Source organism: Penicillium waksmanii (genome assembly GCF_028829765.1).
Source record: "Penicillium waksmanii strain IBT 27052 chromosome Unknown utg000001l:1.0-4852451.0:1.0-4856178.0, whole genome shotgun sequence".
NCBI lineage: Eukaryota > Fungi > Ascomycota > Eurotiomycetes > Eurotiales > Aspergillaceae > Penicillium > Penicillium waksmanii.
In genome coordinates, this window is record NW_026643248.1 from 4,339,452 (window position 1) to 4,362,838 (window position 23,387).

The following is a 23,387-nucleotide window of genomic DNA, read 5'->3' on the forward strand; positions in this document are numbered from 1 at the left end:
GGATAGATAGCTGCCCTTGATAATCTGATCTAGCATGGTTTTGATTGAGCTTGGAGGAGTATTTGACCGCCGTTGTAGTAAATCCTTAAGCATTGAAGATTGCTTATGTAGCTGAACGATAGTTCTGGGCGTTTTTGGCGTGAATTGGCTAGATCTGCTACTTGGCCGGCTGTTTGATGGTGTAGGTGTCCGTAGAGAGATATTAAGCTTCGAGGGCACTCTTTCTGCATTGACTGGCACTAAGCCACTAGCTGTGAAGCTATTCTGAATGATAGCTGGCTTTTGGAAGGCCTCTAGCCGCGCGCGTTGGTAGAAATCGAACTTACCAATATGGTTATATCCTCTACGCGCAAGATCACTTATAAAGCGACCGTACGCGCGCTTAAGTACTGCAAAGCACCCAACATCAAGTGGCTGTAGTAGATGTGATGAATGTAAAGGCATACAAAGAGGAATAATATCGTTCTCTGCGCAAATTCGGTCGAATTGGGGTGTAAGGTGGCTACCATGGCCACCAAGAATTAATAGCCGAAAGCGGCCATGTTCGCGCGAATTGGTGAATGGGATAAAAAGCATTTGTAGCCAGCGTAGGCCAACCTTATCGGTAGTACAGGCGTCATTCGAGACCTCCGATCGCCAATCTTTTGGTAGGTTATCAAACCAACCCGCAATAGCAACTTTGCCTTTGAAGATCACGCATGGCGGTAGCGAATAGCCATCTGCGCAAATTGCTTCAATCGCAGTAACCCATTCGCGATTTCCTGGCTGTAGGAGACGACGCCGGCCGTAGTACTCTGCCCGTGTAACCACCTTCTGCGCAGATATAAGCCCCATGGATAATCAGTTCTGCCATAGTCGTGTGGATTATCCAAAAAAGACACTTTCAGGATATGGAATGTTGTGTTCGAAGGCAGATACATAGTTCGTCGAATATGTCATCGTCGTTTAAGATATTCTAGCGTACCCGGGGGATTGGAGCATCTTCCTTGAGATAGTTCTCTAGAAACCATAGCTCACTGTTCCAGATTATCCACAAGCTCCTCATCGTCATCTTCGGTCGCATCCAATTTGTTCAGAAAGGAAACGAATCGCAATATTCCCGCATTTATTGCTTATAACACGGTTTCCCCTGTCCCAGGCATTATTCCATCGGTAGCTGCAATCACAAAGAAACCAATTTCCTTACCCTCTATTGCTAGATCATAGGCGTGAGGTCCGGAAAATAAAACGGTTTGTGAGAACTATCCAGCGGACCAGCAATTTGAAGGAAGAGAATAATGGTTTCCTTCTACTCCATTTGGAACCTCAAAAGATAGTATCACACGCAGTCTGACCCAGCACAGCCTTCCATGGAGGACAATTGACTCAGACAACAGTATTTATCTTCCAAGCTTTAGGTTACCTGCAATATCTAACGCCTCTCTTCACCTTTCTTAGTTGTTCCAGTCCCATCTTATATATGGCACTTTTCTGCGTTGTAAGAGTGAGTAGGGCTCCGAAAAGAATATGATTATTTCTGAATATTCATGAATATTTGCGAATATTAATAATATGAATCGAATTATATGAATATGAATAAGCCCTTCATTAATGTTGGGTATCACGGTGGTCAAAACCAGTGGTGGGGATCATCAAGAGATATATAAAAAGATGAGGAGTCCCATCCCCAACAAGACAGTTAACTTAACCTAATACAACCACTTATCTCACACCTAGTTTGGCTAGGGCTATTGAAGATACGATATCCGCAAGCTTCAGCAATGATGGTTATCGTATCGGCAGCTGAGGAATCTTGCCGATAAGATAATTGTCAAATCGGGTTGCTGGTGAGGAAGCCCAGTGCTGTTGTTGAAGGACGGCATCCAAAAGCTGGTACACCATGAATCTATCTTGACCTTCCAGCTACGACGAACCGGTCGACAAGGACGAAATGTTTATAGCAGAACACTTCTCGATCGTCCGCATCATTTTGTTTGAATCTAGGGGCTTCGACAAATAATCATCCATGCAGGCTGCGATGCATCTATCCCGATCTCCAAGCATCGCGTGTGCAGTGAGAGCTACGATAGGTGTGCGCGGCAAGCTGTTGACTTTTTCATACTGTCTGATTTTGCTCGCTGCCTCGAAGCCACCCATCACTGGCATCTGGACGTCCATGAGGATAACATCGTATTGGTAGCGCTTGACCTTTTCTACAGCCTGCAGTCCATTTGGGACGACTGTCACTTTCTGTCGGTGCTTTTCCAGCATGCCGACAGACACTTTCTGATTGACTTCATTGTCTTCTGCAAGGAGGATTGCCAAGGACCTGGTATACCTGAATAGAGTGCGCCTGGGATGGTTTTCCAGTATAGGCAGAATTCCGTTCCAAAGATTTTACATGGGTTTCCTATCAATGCAGTGCCTAAGTGGGGCCAATTCTCAATCACCTTGGGAGTATAATTGACCCCATTACTCCTCCACCATCTGCTCGGAACCATGGGGAAGGATACGGCAACAAGTTTTGATTCAATCTGAGCTCTGTAACCAGGCGCCTGTGGAGTTACATAGTGACCTACCGCTCACGCTAAGAAAGAGGTGTAAAAATTATCACATATCGGGCAAACCAATACCTAGAATAAGGTAATACGGAGATTTTGAACTTGTAAGCTAGCAAAATCTTCACTAACACCACCAAGGTACATGTTTTTAATACGAGCCAGTAACGGTCATCACCATAACTAGACACTCAGCAGTCTCAATCTAAAGACGTGGCACTTACAGCGTGAAGTATCTGGACAGACAACACGATCGAGTATTTGGGTGTGAGGGCGATAATTGCCAAATACATTATGCCAGCGGAGCCAGCTATATAGTAACCTCAGATATATGGACGTAAAGATCAAGAAGTCACAATAATATTAAGATTTTTAATATCCCTTAAAGGTAGGGGCTGCTCAGGCCGTTCTATCACGGCCCCGCGACACGCCTGGACTCGGCCGGCAGCTCGGCTGCAATATCCTTCGAGTGGAGAACGTGCTTAGAGTCGGCTTCTAGCATGGGATTTGTATCACCTTGCATCTCGTGTGCCCTGTCAGCAGGCGCGGTGCCCCAGACTTCGGAGATCTGATACGGCGATTCGCGAGAATCTATTTCTGAAGGCTTTTGCATTCCCGCACTCAAATAAATCGGTCGGTTCCCTGGCAAACTTTGGGAGGGTCCTCCACTGTATTCGGAGCTAACACCAGCCTTAGTTTGATCCTTCCCCTTCTTCCTTCTTAAATAGAGAAAGACGCCTGCAAGAGCGATCACCGCCCCTCCGGCTACGCCGCCAATAACGCCACCAACAATTGCGCCGGTTGGGGTGGTCGAGGTTGACCTGTCCGAGGATGAGGAGCTTGGTTTGGATATCTGCGTCGCATCAAATGACTCGCTGCTGGTAGTCAAGCCGCTGTCTCCAGTCTGAGAGATGGAGAAGGAGGAGAAGCTAGCAGCATAGCTGCTCACCATGTTATCATCGGCCGTAATCAGGCTATGATCGTATCGAACTGTGACAGTGTCGGTGAACTCGAGCGCGAAATTGAAGACGTCCCAACTGTTGCTGGTTGTTCTACATCCATAATGCCTGGCGTCGAGATCCGGGTAGTTCCAGGTCACGCAGACTTCATTGTGAAGCCTCGTGCAAAGGAGGGCGAAGCCACCTGAGGTTTTAGTCAGGTCTGGCAATTTGGATATCTCATCGGCACCATAGCAGGTCGTCCAGGGGACACAATCCAAGCCTGGGCAACAATTCACTATGCCCGGCCAGATGGTGTTAGAGGCATAGTACACGCAGGTGCTGGAAGTCGAACACTTGACTTGGGCTAATTAAATATAACTTTCAGTCAGAAAGATGGCGTTTTTCAGTAATGCGACCCATCAACATAAAACTTACATTCAGTCACTACACTAGTATTTTGCCATCCACACAAAGAATCAGGCCACCGATGCGACGAAATAAACAAGTCATCATCCCGTCGCATTATCCCCCAATGTTGTAGATCTGCGCTCGGCGTTGGCTGCGGGGCATCTTGGCGCGATCTGTTGGGCAACGTGGGTGTTGGTGTCGGTGGTGGGCTCGAGAAACTGATGCTGTTTACTAGGTGAAGCAACGTAAGGGACAGCAGCCCTACCGCGCGGAGGAACATGATGAATAAAGCGGGAAATAAATCTGAATTTCGAACTGCGAAACTTTTCGGCCTTATATGAGGGTTGACGCCGCAGCAGTCTCCTTATTCTCCACTTTTGCCCCGAATCCGCCTCGTTTGCGCTTGCCAAGGAATCGAGCTTGGCATGGCACGCCAGCCGCTTGGCCGTCATTTCGGCCGCCGTGCAACGAAGCGTTCAGTTGTTTCATAGTTTCTCGCGCCGTTTACCTGTGCTTGGTTGAATTGCTTCACTTGACATTCAGAACACTAGATAGAAATTACATTGCGTCAATGCCACTTTCCGGCCATCGCAATGGTATTTTCAATTAGACAGTCAGATTCCCTATGCCCCTACTAGTCATAAGTTAGGTATTAATTGCCAGCCAGATGGCCCGAGCTTGCCAAGGGCGCCCCCCCGCCCGGTGGTGCCCGCAAGGCCCAGCGAGACCGACCCTATGTGGTGCCGTCTGTCAAACCTTCGGGACTGTCGCTTGTGATTGGCCCACTCCTCAATCGCCCCACCTCCCACCTATGCGTGTCGTGTGTCTGACGCGACGCGAGCAAAAATCGGTGACGATCTACGCTTAGTCAGTCTAAGCCTTGAGCCGGGGATTGCTAATCCCACCTCTTTTCACACCCTTTAGTTATACAGTGCCACCTCTTAAGTTTGATAACACCCCCCCTTACATTACGTAATTTTCTGCCACTTATTCTGCCGCTCCAAAACCTCCATGAATTGCCTAACTCTACCACTAATTTCCACTAATATTTGGTATACCACTCATCCGACGCAATAATTGCCTGAACCCTGCGGGCATTGATTCAGAAAGGTTCTTTAGGACCTGAAGATCCAGCGCATCCCACGCCTCCTGCGCCCATTCAATTAGGTAACCGTGGGTTGTATCTGTTGTGATATGAGGCTGGTGCAGATCAGGAACCAAGCCGAACCATCGGAATTAATCCCGAGATATCTATACGAAGAACCAAGTTGATTTCCAATCAACTTGTTCTTCTCGTTGTATATATAGCCTAATGTTTCTCTCTGAATAACAACACAATTCATACCTCTGAACTACAACACCATCTATTTGAACGTCCATCGCTAGTCCCGCCATAAGCTTTGACCACCGCGATACTCAACAGTTATGTTCGATATTAATTCGAATCGAATCGAATCTGGCAAAAGTTTGAATCGAATCGATTCATGCGGAGCGGTATCTTTCTGGCTGTGGACAAGATTTGGCCCCAGATCACCTGCTCTAAAGCTTGGTGCCTAAGACCGCAGACATCTCTCCGCAGCTTCCCGGCGTTGGACATATGCCAGTTAAGGTATGGCCACCATGAACGTTAATCATTGGATCACCATCACAACAGGCTTTAAAACAAGCAACGTATATCTACTACAGGCACTCGGCCATCTAGGCTAGCAATCCCCATCCCTCAGTCCCCGCAAGCTCCCCATCATCCCTGGCATAGGAACAGATATGTTAGCTGAGCGAGAAAACCGTTTAGCATATTTTCGGGTACATGCTGGAAATCAAGGCACGTATATACGTGTCCAGAGGGTAATATTTTTTGACTTCAACTGTAGTTAGTAGTCAGGATTTATTCTAAGGAATGTTCCAAAGATTGAGAGAGAACTCCAGTCCATCCCTCAACTAATGAGCGGTAGCTGAGCGGCGGCCAACACGACAACGAAAATGTGGGCCAGTGTTAACAGTGGATCTGTCGATGTTACGGCGCGCCCTGCTATAGAAATTATGCACCTAAAAACCGTTATTGATAACTCTAAGCCGTCAGGGAAATAAAGTGATTGAGCATTACATGTAAGACATGACGGGCTACGTCCCAAATGGGCCATGCCAACTAAAGCTTAGAGATGTGTAAACAGAGGGGTCGTCGGTATGTCCACTCCTGGCTCTAATGCTCTAGACTCATCACGTTAGCTAACAGCTGGCCATATAGAGAAAGATATGATGGGCGATACTGTGCTCACATAATGAATCTCATATGGGTCCCCAGTCCTGGGGTGTGGCTTGCGCTCGAAGGACTTTGAATACTAGAAGAAGGCACACTGAGAAGACAGCGTTGGATTCTGAATAATCAAAGGACTGCCAATTTGAAAAAGAAAGTTTTCTTGGTGTAGGTGGATAGTGAAAGTTTTCTCTAGGTTAAGTTAATAGAGAGCCCCGGCGACTATACACTCCCGCTTTGCTATGGTATAATTTCCGGCTTTATTTGAAGTACTCCAATAGCAACGTGCGGGAATTGCGGCAAATCAGTGGATAAAACCTTGTGGCCTTCAGAAGAAAACCTTGAAGAACGATGACATCAAATTCATTCCCATTATTTTTACTGCCGGGCTGCGGCGACTGCTCGAGGGGCCCTAGTAACTGCCTACCTATCGACTGTATTCACTCGCCTCCAAATCTTCAATGGCATCGGACCCGGATTCAGGTTTGACATCTCGCGGACTGGAGGATCCCAGTCGGGATTTGGCAAGGCAAATTCATATCGATATACTAAAGAAGCCAGGAGAACCATTTGTTCTAGGTAGCTAATGTTCCGGCCAATGCAGCCTCGTGCCCCAGTACTGAAGGGAATGAAGTATGGCTGCAAAGCTTTACCCTCCTCTCCCAGCCATCGTTCTGGCTTGTAGGTGGCATTATCTTTGAAAACTGACTCCTGGTGATGCATCACGTAAGACGAGATGCTGACAGATGTGTCTCCAGCGACATATTCATTGAGGATACAAGCTCCTTCCACGGGCGTTCGGCGAGGCAGGCCGAAAACAATAGGCGGGAGCATTCTAAGGCTCTCGTCTATGCATGCCCGGAGATATGGCAGGTGTTTGACTTTACCATACGGTGCAACGACCTCATCTTCTTCCAAAACCTCGTCAAGCTCCTCACGAAGCTTTGCAAGACATTTGGGGTTTCTCAGCAGGAAAAAGAGAGCGTTTCGAAGTGAGATAGCCGTGGTATCGTGTCCCGCATTCATCATGATGCTAATCTCTGCGACGATCTCGCCCCATTCTAGATTATGGGGTGACCCATTCTTATCCTCCATCATGGCTGTGAAGAAATCGTCCAACTTCTCGCCATTCTCGTGTCGCTTCAATCGTGTAGTGGCACGATTATAGACAATACCGCCCCAATCCTCATCTAACTGCCACAGATGCCGATAGCTTGACGAAATCACTTTGCTAGTTCGGCGCAGAGTCTGAAACCAGTCGTACGACCAGACTATCCGGAAGGACGCTGTCTGTGTAGCAGTATGGCATTCACGGAAGGAGACATCTTTAATTGTGCCGTCCTTACTTTCAGACTTCACTCTGTCAGACCCTTCGTCAAGGAAACCGAGATCCTCGCTGAGTCCAATATTGGCGATCGCAGCTGCGGTCCACAGGACCGTCCAGTTTCGATACTCAACCGTTAGGTCTTCCTTCTTTGGATTCTGATTTGGAGGCAGTGGATCGGTACACCGCTTGTCGAAAGCCTTGATGAGTTTTGCGCTAACGTCTGCCACCTTGAACTCCCACTCTTCAAGATTCTTGACCGCATAGGCGCTCGATAGCACCTTTCGTTTCCGGGCGTGTTCCTTTTTGTCCACGACATCTGCAAGATGGGCGTGGGAGCCTGCGGTCTCGGAGTAGAACCGATCCTTGATGCAGCTGGTACCGTGGCCGTAGATATCCTTGATGGCGCTGGGATCGGAGTAAGATAGCGAATTCGGACCGATTCGCAAAACGGGATGCTTTTTGTGGGCCTCGAGGAGATTTCGAGAGCGGAAGCCACTGTGTGACTCGTAAATAAGTGGCAAATTTGATAGGCCAGACAAAAGGTAGAAATTGGGATACTTCCTGAGTCCCTTTGGGTCATAGAAGTACTTGACGACTGGAGCCACAAAGAAATACCCCACCACGGCCAGTGTTAAGGCGAGGGCGTACATTGTGTGCCAATAGAGGAAATAGGAGAGACCAAGATATTCATTCTTCAGATAGAGCGAACTTAAGGCCTCTGATATAGATTTCGAGATGCTGGCAGTGGTTGTTTTACGTTGAATGGCTTAGTTCGGCGAGGCTTGACAAATTCAGCTAGTCTCGCCTGGCCAATGATCAGAAAGGGAAGAGATCGTCCTATTCCTGACTAATCCTGGAATTGAACCTGCAGATCTTCCAACCTCGTGGATCTTTTTGTCGCGGGGGCAGAATGACATGGAGACCGAGAAGGTCAAAAAGCGATGCCGGGAGAAGATCTTCGTACCGGGTTTACTCTAGAAATGAGACAGGCGTGCGGGGTTCGATGATCTAGGTCACCGATCGGTGGAAAGGTCTCTAGCGGACTAAAAAAAGGAATGGAAAGTCGCGGCGAGTCCAGCCCCACATCAGTCTCCCTTGCCCCGCGATCTTGAAAAGGGTCCCGAAGAGCTCCAGACGATCAGCAGGGAAAGAAGCAATCACGCCAAGATTATCAACAATAAAATCCCTTTCACCCCTATGGACCCAACTAAAGTGCGGTGAAAATAACCGTTCTTGGCTGGAGCATCAGTCGCGCGGTATATTTCTCCACCAGCCCAAATAGTTTTGGGCTCTCTTTGTTTGATGTCTATATCTGAGTACTGTACCACTCTCTTCCGGTAATAATATGATAATGTAGCTGCTTGATCTTCCCGTGAGCCGTTGGATATGGTATACAATGACAACATCACATCGCATTGTACCTGCTCATGGGACCTCATGTCGACAAATTTCGCGACCAGGATTCGGTCACTATATGTCATTTAGGGTATTGTATGGAAAGTGGTGAAAGTCTGCTCAATTTAGAATACCTCGAAAATACTTTTTAACAACACATTATGCTTACAAAGCGTATTACTTAATAACTAATTCTGTCAGCGCATCGAGTGGTAGTTATTTTACCACTAGCAAGCGATTGATTACCCAGGAACCCACATTTCTTTGTGTTTTGTATGGTAAATTGGTTCAACTAGCAACCTCGGTGTAATAACCACCGAGTATACGCACATACGGGGGGGGATTTCAACCTGCCCTCGATCGCATGCTTATTTCGATTCAATCAATCAATCATTTTATCCTGAATTGGTTCCGCTTGATCTCATTCGTCCTGAATGCATACTAGTCCATACGCTTTCAGCAAGTGCTGCTATATATTTATGGTTACCCTTACGTAATTAATTGACCCAAATACTGATTTCTAAGTCTAAAGAGCCTTTTTAGCTCTAAGGGTCAGGTTACCTTTAAGATCAAATAATAAATAGTACGAAATGCTCAAGATAATCCCTATACTATAAAAGAGAAATTATTATTAGAAGAGTAAGATCTAACCACGATAGACCAGTAAGGGGAATGCATAGGCCGATCTATAAACTAGCGATATGCTACATACGCAATAAAATCCCCCAGCATTTAAAGGGGGTTTTATTGAATGTGTACTGGTGCCTTGAAGAATTTGCCACTAAACCAAGACCTCGAAAATATATAAACATAGCCTGTGCTCTGGTTCATCGAGAGCCATATTCCCAAGAGCTTCTTTTGAACAATTATCTAACCCCTACAATTCACAGTGCGCGTCCAATTCTCCAATTTCCTCTATTTGATATCCTTTGCGATAACCTTTGTTGCCCCTGCCTATGCTGATTGCGGGGCCGTTCTTGACCGGTTGAAGGACGTCTCAGGCGAGCTCGAGGGAATTTTCGTCGACTTGTGCAAAAATGATTGCAATCCATCGTTCAAAGATTGGCCCTGGTTCGAGAAAAGACTCGTGAGAACGACGACCGAGATGTTTGACGGAAGGGTTCCTGCTCAGCTTCCCAGTCTTTTCAAGGAGTTAAAAAAGCAATATTGGGAAAGATCAGGTGATCAAATCAGGATCTTTTTGCGAGAAAAGGACAAGGGAGTAAGCTCTCAAAGTCGCGAAAGAGACTATTATGCCAAAGATCCCTATGTTCATGGGACTCACGAGTGAGTTCGAAAGAGTCTTAATGTATATCAACAACCCGAAAGCCTTCCCCAGTTGGAGAAAAATGGCAAACGAATATGCGAGACATACCAAATGTCTTAAGTGATATCTTGAAGCTATTGAATGTGAGTCAATTATCAGCTGAGCAGGGGTTGTTTGTAAATTAACCTATAACTGATTAGTGCGGTTTCAGCTACGGGCGAGAAACAACGTGTGAATGTGTTTAGGGGAGTATCTGAACCGAGAGATGCAGTATGAACTAGTACTAGAACAAGCCAATGAGGCCATTGCACGGTACTTGAGATATAAATCTGATAGCAAATGACGAACTGAAGAAGTGGTAAAATACCACTAGGACCCTTCAGGATCGGCTTATTCAGCGTTCATAACTTCCTCCTAGTATGGTGTCATAACACGCCATAGTTCAAATATAGAGACCCCTGAGATCGCTCAACCGATCAGAATATCTTCAATCAATCATCTGATTCTATTGGACATGTTCAGTACTAGCCAGTACCTCAATTCCTAATCCTGACACATACTAATACTTTGTACTTCAGCTCATGTAATATTACAGTACAAGTGCTTGTTGCTTGGGTCCACCGCCAACGACGCGTCTCCACTTCGTCCCCCCTGCGATCACTGAAGGGTAACGAACGATCTTAGTGATCATAATCAACCATCTCGCTCATGCTGCGCCTCAAAATCTGCGACTGATCATTCCGTCAGATTGTCACGGCAATAGCTCGGAGCCCAGTGAAGTCAAAGTGGTCTTTCAAAGAATGTTGCTTCAGGGGTCCCTGTCTCTCCAGAATGGCCGAATTTCTTTCCACACATCTCTGCGTATCGTGATGAATACAGTATTTCCAAGTCCAGGGCATGATCTTAGCCGATGGGATTGGCCTTGTCAGAGGTCGCATTGGAATACGTACCCGTCAGAGAAGCAAGATACCCTTTTTTTGAGACCGATCACGTAAGGATCCTGGCTAGTTGATCTGCAGTGAAACATGACAGGGAGTAGCAAGGCTGACAGGGACAGATAGTTACACCTTCATCCCTTGTTTCGCCTACCCCTTTACCGACTACAAATACGTTATCTAATCTGCGTTTCAGGTATCGATATTTAAAAGTACTGATTCAACGAAACTCGCCAGAACTTAGTTTGCCTTCATATGTCCCTCTTGCTTTGCCCATTCCTTTCTCAGTCCACGGGTGTTTACGAGTCGCGCTGATATCTTCAAGATATGCCCAAGGTTAATTCTGGTGTTGTGACTGGGCTGTCTCCGCCGCAGCCCGAGGAACCATATCACATCTTGTCCAATAAGCAAAAGTGGAATCTCGTCATCCTCGTCTCCTTAGCGAGCTCCTTCTCGCCATTATCGTCGAATATATACTTCCCCGCGATTGACACGATATCCAAGGACCTGCAAGTAAACGCATCTCTTGTGGCCCTTACCATCACAGTTTATATGGTAGTTCAGGGTTTAGCTCCGTCCTTCCTAGGTGCCGTCTCCGATGCCTACGGCCGTCGCCTTGCATTCACAACAACTCTCGTCGTTTACACGGCAGCCAATCTCGCTCTAGCCTTCACCTCTAATTTTCCCATGTTGCTCGCACTGCGTGCCCTCCAGGCAGGGGGATCTGCAGCAACTATTAGCATTGGCGCTGGTGTTATTGCTGACATTGCTTGGCCACAAGAACGTGGTGGCTTTATAGGAACAAACGCCGGGGTTCGGTACGTAGAAGAATAACCACCTTTATCTTGCATAATATCTTCCATTAACGTTTCAACAGCATGACGGGGCAAGCAATTGGGCCGATCATTGGAGGCGCATTAAATAGCATATGGGGTTTTCAGAGCATATTTTGGCTACTTTTCACCCTCAGCATGATTGTACTAGGCGCGCTCCTAATCTTCCTTCCGGAGACACAGCGCAGCATAGCAGGCGATGGGTCCATCGCTGTCTCTGGTTTTCAGAAACCCTTCATCTATTTTATCAAAGCGCCATCAGTTTGGACAGAAAATACTCAAACGAGCAGTGCTTCGACACCTCGAGCGCCAATATCCTTCAAAGAAGTGTTTAGTCCCCTGGCATATATCTTTGAAAAAGATATCGCAGCACTTTTGGCCTGGGGTGCTGTGGCTTATACGGCGTGGAGCATGGTTACATCTTCTACCACAACAATGCTGCTCCTCGGCTTTCCTTTTCTTAAGCCGTGGCAAATTGGGCTATGTTTTCTCCCAAATGGGCTTGGCTGCATCGTCGGTTCACTTAGTACTGGCTGGTATTTGGACCAGAGCTTTAATCGAGCTCTGGCGCGTTACAAGGTGGAACACGGTATCCCTTTGGAAGACGATATCGCGCACAGGCGCGACTTTCCTTACGTGCAGGCCCGTCTACGACTCATTCCTGTATTTAGCATTGTACTCATGGCTTGTCTGGCATTTTACGGACCCAGTTTCGAGTTCAATGACTTGCGACAGCAATTTGGTCCAAACTTGGCTGCGCCGCTCATCCTCCAATTCCTAATCTCCTTCTCGGCAACTGCTATCTTCAACATCAACTCGACTGTCCTGATTGATTGCTTTCCCGAGCGACCTGCGAGCGCAACGGCACTCAACAACTTGTGTCGATGTCTACTGGGAGCGGCGGGAGTAAGCGTTATACAGCCACTGATCGGTGCCGTAAAGGCGATGAGCGCGTTCTTCGTCGTGAGTGGCGTTGTATTATTGTTTACTCCACTAATCTGGATTGAATGGAAATGGGGGGAGAAGTGGAGGCAACAGAGAGAAGAGAGACTTGCTCAACAAGGCAAGCTCTAGATAATCTGGCTCAATTTTTGTACGACGCCACGCCCATAGGCACAGCTTCCGATACGGCGAATGTTACATTGATTCAAAGATTTCGATTATGTGTCTTTTCTCTCATGGAGTGAATACAACAACGAGCGGTATTTAGTCAGTATGATAACGTACCGACGTACACTGCGGACGCTACACGTGAGGTTTCGCTAGAAGCGCGGATCGAAGCGATGGAACGACGGCTACGTTCGCGTGATCTAACCCATTCGAGAACCGTTTGTATGAAGAGTGGATGCATGATCTGGACCCAGGATCTGCTCTTTACCTGCCAGCGCTCGCTGATGCATCTTCTCTGCTTCCTGAAACTGTCCCTGATCTATATACAGATCCCCTAATCCATGAAACTCTCTCAATACCACGATATCATTTTCCGGGAAAGGCCGATGACGTACATAATTCGCGTGTGGAATAAGTCGTTGCTGAAGTTCGGCATAATTTCTTTCACTTGAACTAGGAACATTGCATCCGACAGATATCAGTGCCAGCTCATTGAGCTGAAAAGAATTCAATTTTTCGTCTGTGCTGGCAAGGTATATACACCAGTCTTGTACCACTGGGTGCATCACATAGCTTCCCCCTTGTCTCTTACATTCAAGAAGAGAGAATTAGATGAGCGTCTTGATACCATTATGCATTCTACGTAGTAAATCATTCTGAGAAAAGGGGTAAATAACGTGCCTTTCACTCATAATAAGAAATCCGTGCCATTGACTCTATCAATTCACCCCGCTAGTACCTCGGTATAGCCGTCCTTGTCCTGTAATCCTCAACATAAATCACCGGGGATATAAGTTTTAAAGAAGTAAAAAGTTCACTTATCTGTAGACATCGCCAAATCCAAGTCACTATGTCATAAAACCTTCTGTGCCCAGTCTATATCCATCGCCCCTTTTGAATTCCCGCATCCTCTTATTAAGAAGAGAATGTAGACCTTTTACTCGAAATCTTATAGATGAGCCTGCATTATCTCAAGCGTAACCACAGCCATTCACTGACGAGAAAAGACTTAGTTGGCTACATTGGCCTTCTTAGCCTCGTTCTCCTTGAGTAGCTCGTTCCGCTCTAGTCGCCATTGGGCACCCCACTTGTCCTCGACCAAGAGAAGCGGGGCTATGGCTAGGGTGATACCAGCAAGCAAGACGAAGCAGTACTTGGCTGAGATGGTGTCGATGATGGGCTGCACAGCGGCCACGCCAGCGGCGCCGATCAGGCATCGCATAAGGTTGTTGACAGCAGTCGCACTAGCACTGGCACCGGGGTAGAGGTCAATGACAAGGGCGCTGTTGAGGGTGAATATTGCAGTAGAGCTGTAGGCGATGAAGTACTGGAGGGTGATGGGGACAGCGAGGTTGGCCTCGAGAGAGACACCGTACACAGCCACACAGATGATGAATGTAGCAGTAATCCACCAGCTGTTGCGCATGCGGGCCTTCTCTATAGGGAAGTCGGGGTGCGACTTGCTGTCGATGCGGGTGTCGAGCGGAAGGTTGTGCTGCTGGCAGTACTCGCGCTCCGTTCGCTTGTGGTTGAAGTCCATCAGGTAGCCAATGCTGTAGGATCCAGACATGCATCCGAAGCCTGTCGACGGTTAGATGGTTAGATAAGGTTGACATCCCGCGGTATTTATTTACTTACCATTACCCAAGAAGGTCAGACCAACCTCCAGCACATTCAGTCCGTATTTGGACTCGAACAGGTCAGATGTTGACGAGGTTACCATCGACCAGACAGTATACACGATAGCACCATAGAACAAAGTGATAAAGACATCCTTCTCAAACAGGAAAGTGAGAGGAGTAAACAGAGTTCCAATGGTAACCTTCTTCCTCTCCACTGTGGGTACTGCGCCTTCCACGGCGCCCGTCTGACCGGTAATGTAGTAGATAAATGGCTTGCAGATACCAGTGAGAGGAACCTGGCCAGTTCCAGCGAAGGCATGGTGGGTTTCAGGGAGCAAGATCATGATGGAAGCCAGACTAATACCAGCTGCAATAGTCAGAGCCCAGAAGATGGATCGGAAGCCCAGGTACTGGGATAGGATACCACCGAAAACTGGACCAACACCCTGACCAAGCATGCAGACTGTTTTTCTCTCAGTCATGCTCAGACCAAATTCAAATTAGCAGTGACTTACCGCCACCAAAGATACCGACCAAGCTTCCTCGCTCGGCGGAAGTAGTAATGTCTCCAATGACACCAGCTCCTATGCAGATCAGCAAATAGTAATAAAAAGCAAAATGAGTGTGCATACCGATGGAGATGGTGGCTGCACTGCCGGCAGCTTGCAGAGCACGGAAAACCATGAGCATTGCATAATTCTGTGACTCCGCAAGCAGGATGTTTGCAAATATATAGACGAGGAAAGTTCTAATGAAGACCGATCGGCGGCCGATCACATCGGATAGAGAGCCCCAGAAGCTAGGAGCCAGCCCTTGGACAATCATGTACACTGTGGCAGTCAAGGTAGTCAAGGCTATGGAGACATGGAGATCCTGGAAAATGTGAGTGGAATCTAGTTCCAACTCGAGCGGGGTGCTCTACAAGGAATACACTCACCTTGGAAATGGTAGTCAGCGCAGGGAAGTAAATATTTGATGACAGCGGGGAGAAGATAGCAGCGACAGAGACAATCCAAACCATCTCCAACTTGCGAGCGCGAGTGAAGATATGGTGTGGCGGGGGTGCAGGTGCTTGGACTTCAAGGTTGACAGAACCCGAGCACGGTGTCAACAGCTCCTTCTCATCTTTGGGGGAAAGGATGGGAGTATCAAACGGGGTTTTAGATGTGGAAGTGAGGGAGGCCTCTGCGATACACGGATTCTTAGGGTCCCTGGAGGAAAAGTTGGGAGGAGCCCTAGTGTACAACGAAGAGTAAATAGAAAGTCAGGACCTAGGGGTGCCAACTCGAACAACGATGAATGTAGACGAAATCGAATGTGGCAAAATTTTGGATCAACAGCCTCAGAGAGTCCTGGTTGGATTCAAGATTAGGCCCTTTTGTATCCCAACGTCAGGCTGGCCACCCCCGATAATATACGTCTGAAAACGTTAAACGGGCCCATACATCTGATGAGAATCAAGCTCATGTGTTTCCACTGTGGATTCAGCCAAGGAAGCCGCCTTACTGACCCACTTGGGAGGGAAGGGCGGCGAAGATCGGACCAAAACAGGAAAGAAACATGGCTGCTGTGCGGGCCATGTTAGCTGGAACCCGTGCTAGATTCAGCTCCTTACAAACGCCTAGGGCAACCTATAAACATCCATATTCCTGCTCCCCAAAGGCCCATTCTCGGTCATATTTGGAACTAGCTACTTCAAAAATTGGAAATAATTTGAATACAGTGCAAGAAATATTCTTAGAGTTCCTCGAGTCGGTCACGAACGATTGCCCCGTAAAACATCCCCTAAACCTGACTTCCATCAGCATTTTTCCACAAGGGAGAACCCGGAATTCCTTCTAAGGCCAACACACGCGCGTTACATATTATCTACGAAAGGATCTGCAATGCGTGTGCAGCACGCAATCAAGTTTCACTGCCGACTGGATACGGAGCTAATCATTCTCTGACATGGAATAACATTTTGTCTTCGGTAGCGGCAGCCACGAAGTATTCCGATGTCCTGAGAGCTGGTTCCTGCAATAAGAGCGCGGCCGGCAAGCGGGGGCCCAATGACGACCATGACATCCAGAAGCCCAGACTTAGCCGACTAGTTCTACTTGCACATGGTGAAATAACACGACCGGAAAGGCCTTCTGTCGACCTTTAGCGTCGCCAAGTGGCTTCGGTGAATGACGATCCCGGTCCGTCAAGCAAATGCCAAGCTTCATCGAGGAAAAAACCCAAGATGAAAGATGAAACCCGCCGAGGCTTGGTTCATGTCAATACGGCGGTGCAGTTGATTCGCTGTGTGGCCACCTCGGTTCGGCAGTTATTTCAATCTCGGGACATAACCTTGCTGGTGTGAGGCTGATGATGCATTTACCACTTCTTCGCAACCAAATCTTGCAATATGAAACAAGTACTCGCAGGTTTTTTTTTTCAATTTTTATTTTTTTGGGGGTGAGTATTTCAATTTTTGATTAAAGCCTAAAGGCCAAGAAATGGCCGAGGCAGCCCCTCCCGTAAAGCCACCCATGTTCTTAACTCGCTCCTAGTCTCAATTCAACCTAGCCTCCGCCGAAGAGGATCCCGACTTCGGGTAGCCGAGTGCAACCCGCTTTTGCATGTTCAAAGATAGTTAGCTGCAGATTGGCCCGGTATCAAGGTCTATATTTGATCTGGTACAGACCTGAAAAAGAAACTAGAAAATCATCGTCATGTCTGGACCTCTCCCGCAACTTAACTTCGGTGTAAAGTTATACGGGGACAGACCCAGGCGAGTTTTGGGTTTCCACCCTGCCGAGAGCCAGACACGAAGGGCCATAAAGGCACTCATGAATAGGAGAAACACCCGCACAGGCCTCCCGGAGTAGCCCCACAGGCCTCTCTCGGGCGAACCGGGCGGCATTCTGGGCATAAGACTTGGCGGCTCCCCACTCTACCTCGTCCTCGTCCTCTCGCAGATAGACATCCACCCACGTTGCCGGCCACATCCCGGTTGGCTCTCCAGGATATCCTGTACGCTATGTTTCATACCCTGGTCTAGGTCGATCGGACCCAAGTTGCTCTTCTCAATTGGTTTGCCCAAAGCAGAAACTTTGTCGAGCGTCTTGTTCAGACTTGTCGCCTGGAATTCGCCGCGGGAGATTCTGCAGATTTGGCGAAACTATAATCATGGTTCCTGCTGCTAACTCACTGCACGAGATAAACGAGCACCCGATAGAGCCCCCTGAATCCCTGATACGCCCACTTTGCGTTGCAGGCATCAATATCCCGATCTTCACGTACCCCCGAGGTGTGCAGCTCACATGAATTGACCACTATCTGGTCCGTCGGACGGCCTATGGGTTGCCTGTTTTTAAGCAAATATCGCAAGAATGCTGTTTAAAGTGGTGAATAGCCATTGGGAGTCGATTCCGGTATGGTTTGTTTCAATAATGAGCACATTGGCCAGCATCTCTGCAGATCCAGCGCAGGGCTGCTCGAATTATAGTGAGACATGCCATAATGCGCTGTACGCGAAACAGCTTTAGAAATGTTACCTCCGTGCCCCTCCTTCCCTGCTGTCCATCTTCCAGGTCCCAGGCAGCAACCTATGACATTCGTCCATCCAATTTGCCAAAGCCCTTAAATTATGAGGCAGAACGAAGATGAAGGGGAGAGGGGAAATACTTGATTCCACCAAAGCAAAGAAAGAAGCTTACGGATCCGCGAACAAGGCCATGCATCCTGCTAGGCTATGAGGGAAACATCAACTACCGTATCCTTCTGGGAGGCGGAAGAATTGTTGGGACTCCAAGCGCAGAGTTTCACGAAGTCCTCACAGCTCCCTCCACACAGACTATAGAAGATGTGAGAGCCAGACAAGACGGCTTACCTGAGGCAACGGCTGCTGCCGTAGGGGGAGTGAGACGGTGGGACTAATAAACCAACCGTCGGTAGGTGTGCGGCAAGCATCCGTGCCTGCTTCGGGGCACCGATTGTCGATGGATCCCCCGGAGCAGCCCCTAACTAAGCCGAGAAACGATATCTCGCACCTATTGCCTCGGAGTGGCGATAACTCGCGAGTGCTTACCCAGCCGAGTGACGATAACTCGCAAACCCAGGCGTCGCTTCAATCGAGTGACGATGACTCGCAGCCAGCCGTTGCTGTACAGGGAGACAGGACCTTGTCGTCCACACGGAGTGACGATACCCTTGGACCTCTATCACCTGCTTATCAGGATTCTGTCCTTGGGACTGACTCACCGGACGGTGGCGACCAGCAAAAAGGCGACGCTCAGCAAGGGATAAATTCAGGAGAATGGCAACGATATTCAGAACTCCAACTTGACAGCCCAGTCCATGATGTGCAGCAAGGAGCACTTGATCACCACCCTGAACTAAAGATTCGCGCTCCACAAGTCACACTGGACACGTCTGATGAGAGCGAAGAAGAACTTGCACTAATGAATATACCCGAAGAGAACGTCATCTCAACATTCTTGACGGTAGCTGCAGAGGAAACAGAACCCTTCGAGCCAAAGAACCTGCATCAGGCGAAGAACGGCACAAGCTGGCTTGAATGGGAAAGAGCAATGCTTGAAGAAGTGAACTCACTCAAGCAAAACAAAACATGGGAGCTTGTTGATCCCCCCCCAATGACCGGCGAGTTCTCAGTGGAAAATGGGTGTTCAAACTCAAACGAGGACCACATGGCGAAGTACTCCGCCATAAGAGCAGATGGGTGGTGAGAGGCTTCACACAAGAAGACGGTATTGACTATGACGAAACCTTTGCCTCGGTTGTCAAGCCAATGAGCTACAAGGCCCTCTTCGCAATCGGAGCGGCCCTGGACCTGGAGATCGAGCAAATGGATGTCAAAACCGCATTTTTGTACGGACACATAGACCACGAGATCTACGTCGAACAGCCCCATCACATGACGGACGGCACCCCAAGGGTCTGCAAGCTTCGAAAGGCCCTCTATGGATTAAAGCAGGCTCCTCGCATCTGGTACCAGACCCTCACGAACTTCCTACGCAATCTTGGCTTCGAGCCAATCACCGCCGACCTTGGTATCTTTGTTCGGAGCAATATGTACATCGCGGTGTATGTTTATGGTCTCCTGATCGTGGGTCCGAGTATCGCAGAGATCAAGAAGATCAAGCGGAGCCTAAGGAACCGTTTTCAGATGACAGATCTGGGCCCATGCAACTACTACCTTGGGATATCCATCCAGCGAGACCGCCAAAACAGGAAACTGTCCCTTAGTCAAGAAGCACCTTAGTCAAGAAGCATACATTGACAAGGTTGCTCATCAATTTGATATTGGCAACTGCGCTCCCATCGGTACGCCGATAGAAACATCTCCGCTTCCAGAGAACAGTCCAGAGTACACGTGCCCTCCAGATCAGAGGACCTCTTACCAACGCATGGTCGGATCTCTGATGTACATTATGCTTGGAACCAGGGGGGACATCGCGTACGCAGTCTCTGTGGCAAGTAGATCCCTGGCGAATCCTGGGCCCCAGCACATAAAACTCGCTCAACGCATCCTGCGTTACCTCAAAGGAACAAAGCGCCTCAGACTCGCGTACAAGGGTTAGTCTCAGAAACTGAAAGGCTTCACAGATGCAGATTGGGGAGGATGTCGTGACACGAGACGATCAACAGCTGGGTATCTCTTCAATATTGGAAGTGGGGCTATCAGTTGGCAATCGAAACGTCAGGGCGTCGTTGCCATCTCAACCTGCGAAGCCGAATTTCTAGGGCAGACACAAGCCACCAAAGAAGCAGTCTGGTTGAGAAGGCTTCTCAGCTTAGGTAGGGCCCACTCTGGGGGATCCATCGACAACCGGTGCCCCGAGGCAGGCACGGATGCTTGCCGTATACCTACCGACGGTTGGTTTATTAGCATGATTCCAGGCGATGAGGGTGGCGCAGACTTACTGCAGTGAAGCCTGGCATCAGCATAGGGAGACAAGAGACGAGGTAGCAGATTCGGCTCGCTCAAACGTCAGAGGGCCCGGAATTGCTCCGTACAACAGGAACGAGTGGGCTATATCTGTCAATGCATATCTCTAGGCAAACTTCCAGCCGTGTCAGTGAAGGACATGACTGGAGGAGATAGTCATGGTATGTTGTTCTGAGGAGGCTAGGGACTGACCTGAAGATTACTGCTCTCGTGGCGAGAGGTCCGGGGTAGACCCAGTGCTGTGGCCTACAATGTCGCTTGCTCAGCTGCAACTAGGGCCTGACAGAGCTGACCCTCATACTGCGGCCAAAAGCTCAACTCATTCAAGATTGATGCTTTTCTCTGAGAAACCCTGGTCTTTCTCGGTGGTCGTTGATGCTCGGCTTTTCTTCGCTGTCGCTGGGTGCTTTCAGTCGTCCGAGCAGGTCTAGCATGGGTCCGGATTATGCCTGTCGTCGTGGCTTCGGATCGGACGTGGGACAAGAGATTCCTAGTCATCCGATGGAGGCCTCTATAGTGACAGTCAATGTTTGGTCAAGTAGGATGAAGCTGGAAGAGAGGAAACTATGTGGGAGCCTACCCTTTCCAATTCGAAGGGAACTGAGCCTCCCTGGGTTTTGTTCGCTAACACGAGCGGAAAGGAAGTTTCAAGTATCTGTCTTGGGATAGCGAAGTAGAAACACATTGGGAGTCAGTGGCCCGGCCAGTGTTACATCCTTGGTTTTAGGACGATGGGGAAGTGCGGCTCGGTCGTGGTGAGTGACACCTGGGCTTTTGTCCCATGACTAGAAAGAAGCATCAGCAATCTCGTCGGACGGAATGAGAGCACAACACGATGAAACTCAAGCAAATAATATCCGCGGTGAGATCCAAAACGCAGTCCCGGCCATGGTACATGGCACAAACAACGTACCAAGGTAAAATGCAAGATATTGAGCGACCCTTAATTGAAAGTCTGCCTTTCTATAGAGTGAGTCGTCAACACAGGATAAATATGCTCAAGATTGCCGCAATGATAAAACTTACGTTATCAGCTGTTACTATGAGCTGTAACTGGGAGGGCCAAATGGCTGCATAAAGATTTTCCTTGATCTATCATTGGTCGTTAGTAGGTAGCTTATGAAGGAAACTCATAACTCACCGTGCTTGCAGCTTTGATCATTTTTCCGAGGTCACTCAAGGTCCGTCAAGCGGCTCCTAGAGGAATAGAAGAGAAGGGCTGGTCTTGAGCACATTCTAGGTTAGCATGATTCCAAATGACGAGCAGCTACACTCACTTGCTGTTCGAAGATTTGGTATCGAGCTAGACAAGCTGGGTGTGATACAAGAAGTCAGTTCAATCATAATTGCATGGCAACATGGTTTAAGTCCATACCAGATGATAGCCGACAGAGCCAAACGGCTTTCCATATTTTTCGACCCAGGGTGAAAAAGGGATGATTGAGAAAGTTTGTTCTGCTGGCGAGGGACTGGGGTATTTATAGCATTGTAGCCCGCCTTTCCGCTAACGTCTTTATAACGGAAATTGCGAATTGTGAGCTCACCAACAGAGTTGGCCGTTGAACTGCAAATGGCTCAACATTTCAACAGAATGAAGGGCACGTATCTTTCAGAGGTATCATGATTCTTTCATGATGGTCTATGGCTGCAGACAATCACGAACGTTTTCCTGTCGTTGTCACCGTTTCAATACATCCGGCAACATGACAGAAAAATCGCAACAGGTCTCAACACCCATTGATGTTGATGGTCACGTTATTCCCACGGGTGATGGCAAAACACTCATCAATAATCCGTTCTTTTTTCCACTCAAAGAATTTCTCTCAAGCATCAAGCCTTGTTGCACCCCTGGCTTCCTACTGGCCCAGCCGCAGCATAATTCATGTCCATAAGCAGTGATTTGCACCTACCCGATCTTCCGCAACTTAATGGATAGATACTGTATAGGCTACGGCGTGGCGTGACCTTCAAATACACAGCCGCTGCATCGCGAGTCCTCTTTGCTCCCGTCTATGTACTCTTACCAACCTTTCTCAAACCTTCGAAATCTATAGAGCAGTCCTGTACTGCTTATATGGGACTGCTGCTTGAGAAAGCTTGGAAATCCTCATAGTATGAGGTCATATAAATCCCCCCCGTATCTAGATTTCAAGATCTCATAGAAATTAAAGTAAGTATGCTAATGTTGTAGGATCACAGCTCTCGAGTGATATTATTTGAATCAGCCCCTTGATATAAATAGCGTACATTCGTTTTCCAGTAGATACAACACCACGTGCATAAGAAAGGTACAACCAAGCCTCACAGCGATTTTACCTTGCTCTACTTACAATCCCTCGTCACATGGCTAACCGATATTGATACAGCGATGAGATTTTGAGTTGGCTTATCTTTTCGACTTATAGCCCATTTGTGTTCAACATATGTACCTCGAGCCCTTCATTGCATATCACGCAATGGACTGATTGGAAATTGCCGACATTGTGCAAATTATAAGCTGGATCTGACTTGTGTCAGCTCTCCCATCACTTAGGCTCAAAATAGGAAGAACCACCTCAAGCGCAATCTCCCATTTCCTCGAGATGGCGCCAAAAATAGCGGCTCCTAGCAAGAGAAGACCCGCATTTGATAAATGAGATAAGATAAAATGCAACTTTCTCCGGCCTTGCGTAGCTACCTTTACTAACCACAGGTACCATGCCATTTCACAGAGATGATCCAAGAAAAGTAGAAATGGAGTGATAAATTGAATCTCATCTAGCATGAATATCCCAATGAATGTAGTTGTTATCTTTAACACCGTTGATGCCAGAGCATAGA

General features: G+C 48.0%; 6 protein-coding genes across 6 annotated transcripts; 1 reads left to right on the forward strand and 5 right to left on the reverse strand.

Moving 5' to 3' along the window:
- Positions 1 to 1,902: 1,902 nt before the first annotated feature.
- N7481_001510 (response regulator) lies at positions 1,903 to 2,250 on the reverse strand (the record flags this gene model as incomplete). The annotated part of the gene is made up of 1 exon (XM_057260729.1): positions 1,903 to 2,250. The coding sequence occupies one exon, from the start codon at positions 2,248 to 2,250 to the stop codon at positions 1,903 to 1,905; it is 348 nt and encodes a 115-aa protein (XP_057128561.1).
- Positions 2,251 to 2,949: 699 nt separating this feature from the next.
- On the reverse strand, positions 2,950 to 4,166 carry N7481_001511 (uncharacterized protein; the record flags this gene model as incomplete). The annotated part of the gene is made up of 2 exons (XM_057260730.1): positions 2,950 to 3,842; positions 3,914 to 4,166. The coding sequence occupies 2 exons, from the start codon at positions 4,164 to 4,166 to the stop codon at positions 2,950 to 2,952; spliced, it is 1,146 nt and encodes a 381-aa protein (XP_057128562.1).
- Positions 4,167 to 6,563: 2,397 nt separating this feature from the next.
- Positions 6,564 to 8,117, reverse strand: N7481_001512 (cytochrome P450; the record flags this gene model as incomplete). The annotated part of the gene is made up of 1 exon (XM_057260731.1): positions 6,564 to 8,117. One exon carries the CDS (start codon positions 8,115 to 8,117, stop codon positions 6,564 to 6,566), a length of 1,554 nt encoding a protein of 517 aa, XP_057128563.1.
- Positions 8,118 to 11,391: 3,274 nt separating this feature from the next.
- N7481_001513 (uncharacterized protein) lies at positions 11,392 to 12,971 on the forward strand (the record flags this gene model as incomplete). Its single annotated transcript, XM_057260732.1, has 2 exons — positions 11,392 to 11,882; positions 11,942 to 12,971. 2 exons carry the CDS (start codon positions 11,392 to 11,394, stop codon positions 12,969 to 12,971), a joined length of 1,521 nt encoding a protein of 506 aa, XP_057128564.1.
- Positions 12,972 to 14,016: 1,045 nt separating this feature from the next.
- N7481_001514 (uncharacterized protein) lies at positions 14,017 to 16,209 on the reverse strand (the record flags this gene model as incomplete). Its single annotated transcript, XM_057260733.1, has 6 exons — positions 14,017 to 14,588; positions 14,646 to 15,092; positions 15,145 to 15,213; positions 15,262 to 15,502; positions 15,567 to 15,864; positions 16,136 to 16,209. The coding sequence occupies 6 exons, from the start codon at positions 16,207 to 16,209 to the stop codon at positions 14,017 to 14,019; spliced, it is 1,701 nt and encodes a 566-aa protein (XP_057128565.1).
- A 1,158-nt stretch (positions 16,210 to 17,367) lies between these two features.
- N7481_001515 (uncharacterized protein) lies at positions 17,368 to 17,604 on the reverse strand (the record flags this gene model as incomplete). The annotated part of the gene is made up of 1 exon (XM_057260734.1): positions 17,368 to 17,604. The coding sequence occupies one exon, from the start codon at positions 17,602 to 17,604 to the stop codon at positions 17,368 to 17,370; it is 237 nt and encodes a 78-aa protein (XP_057128566.1).
- Positions 17,605 to 23,387: the final 5,783 nt, after the last annotated feature.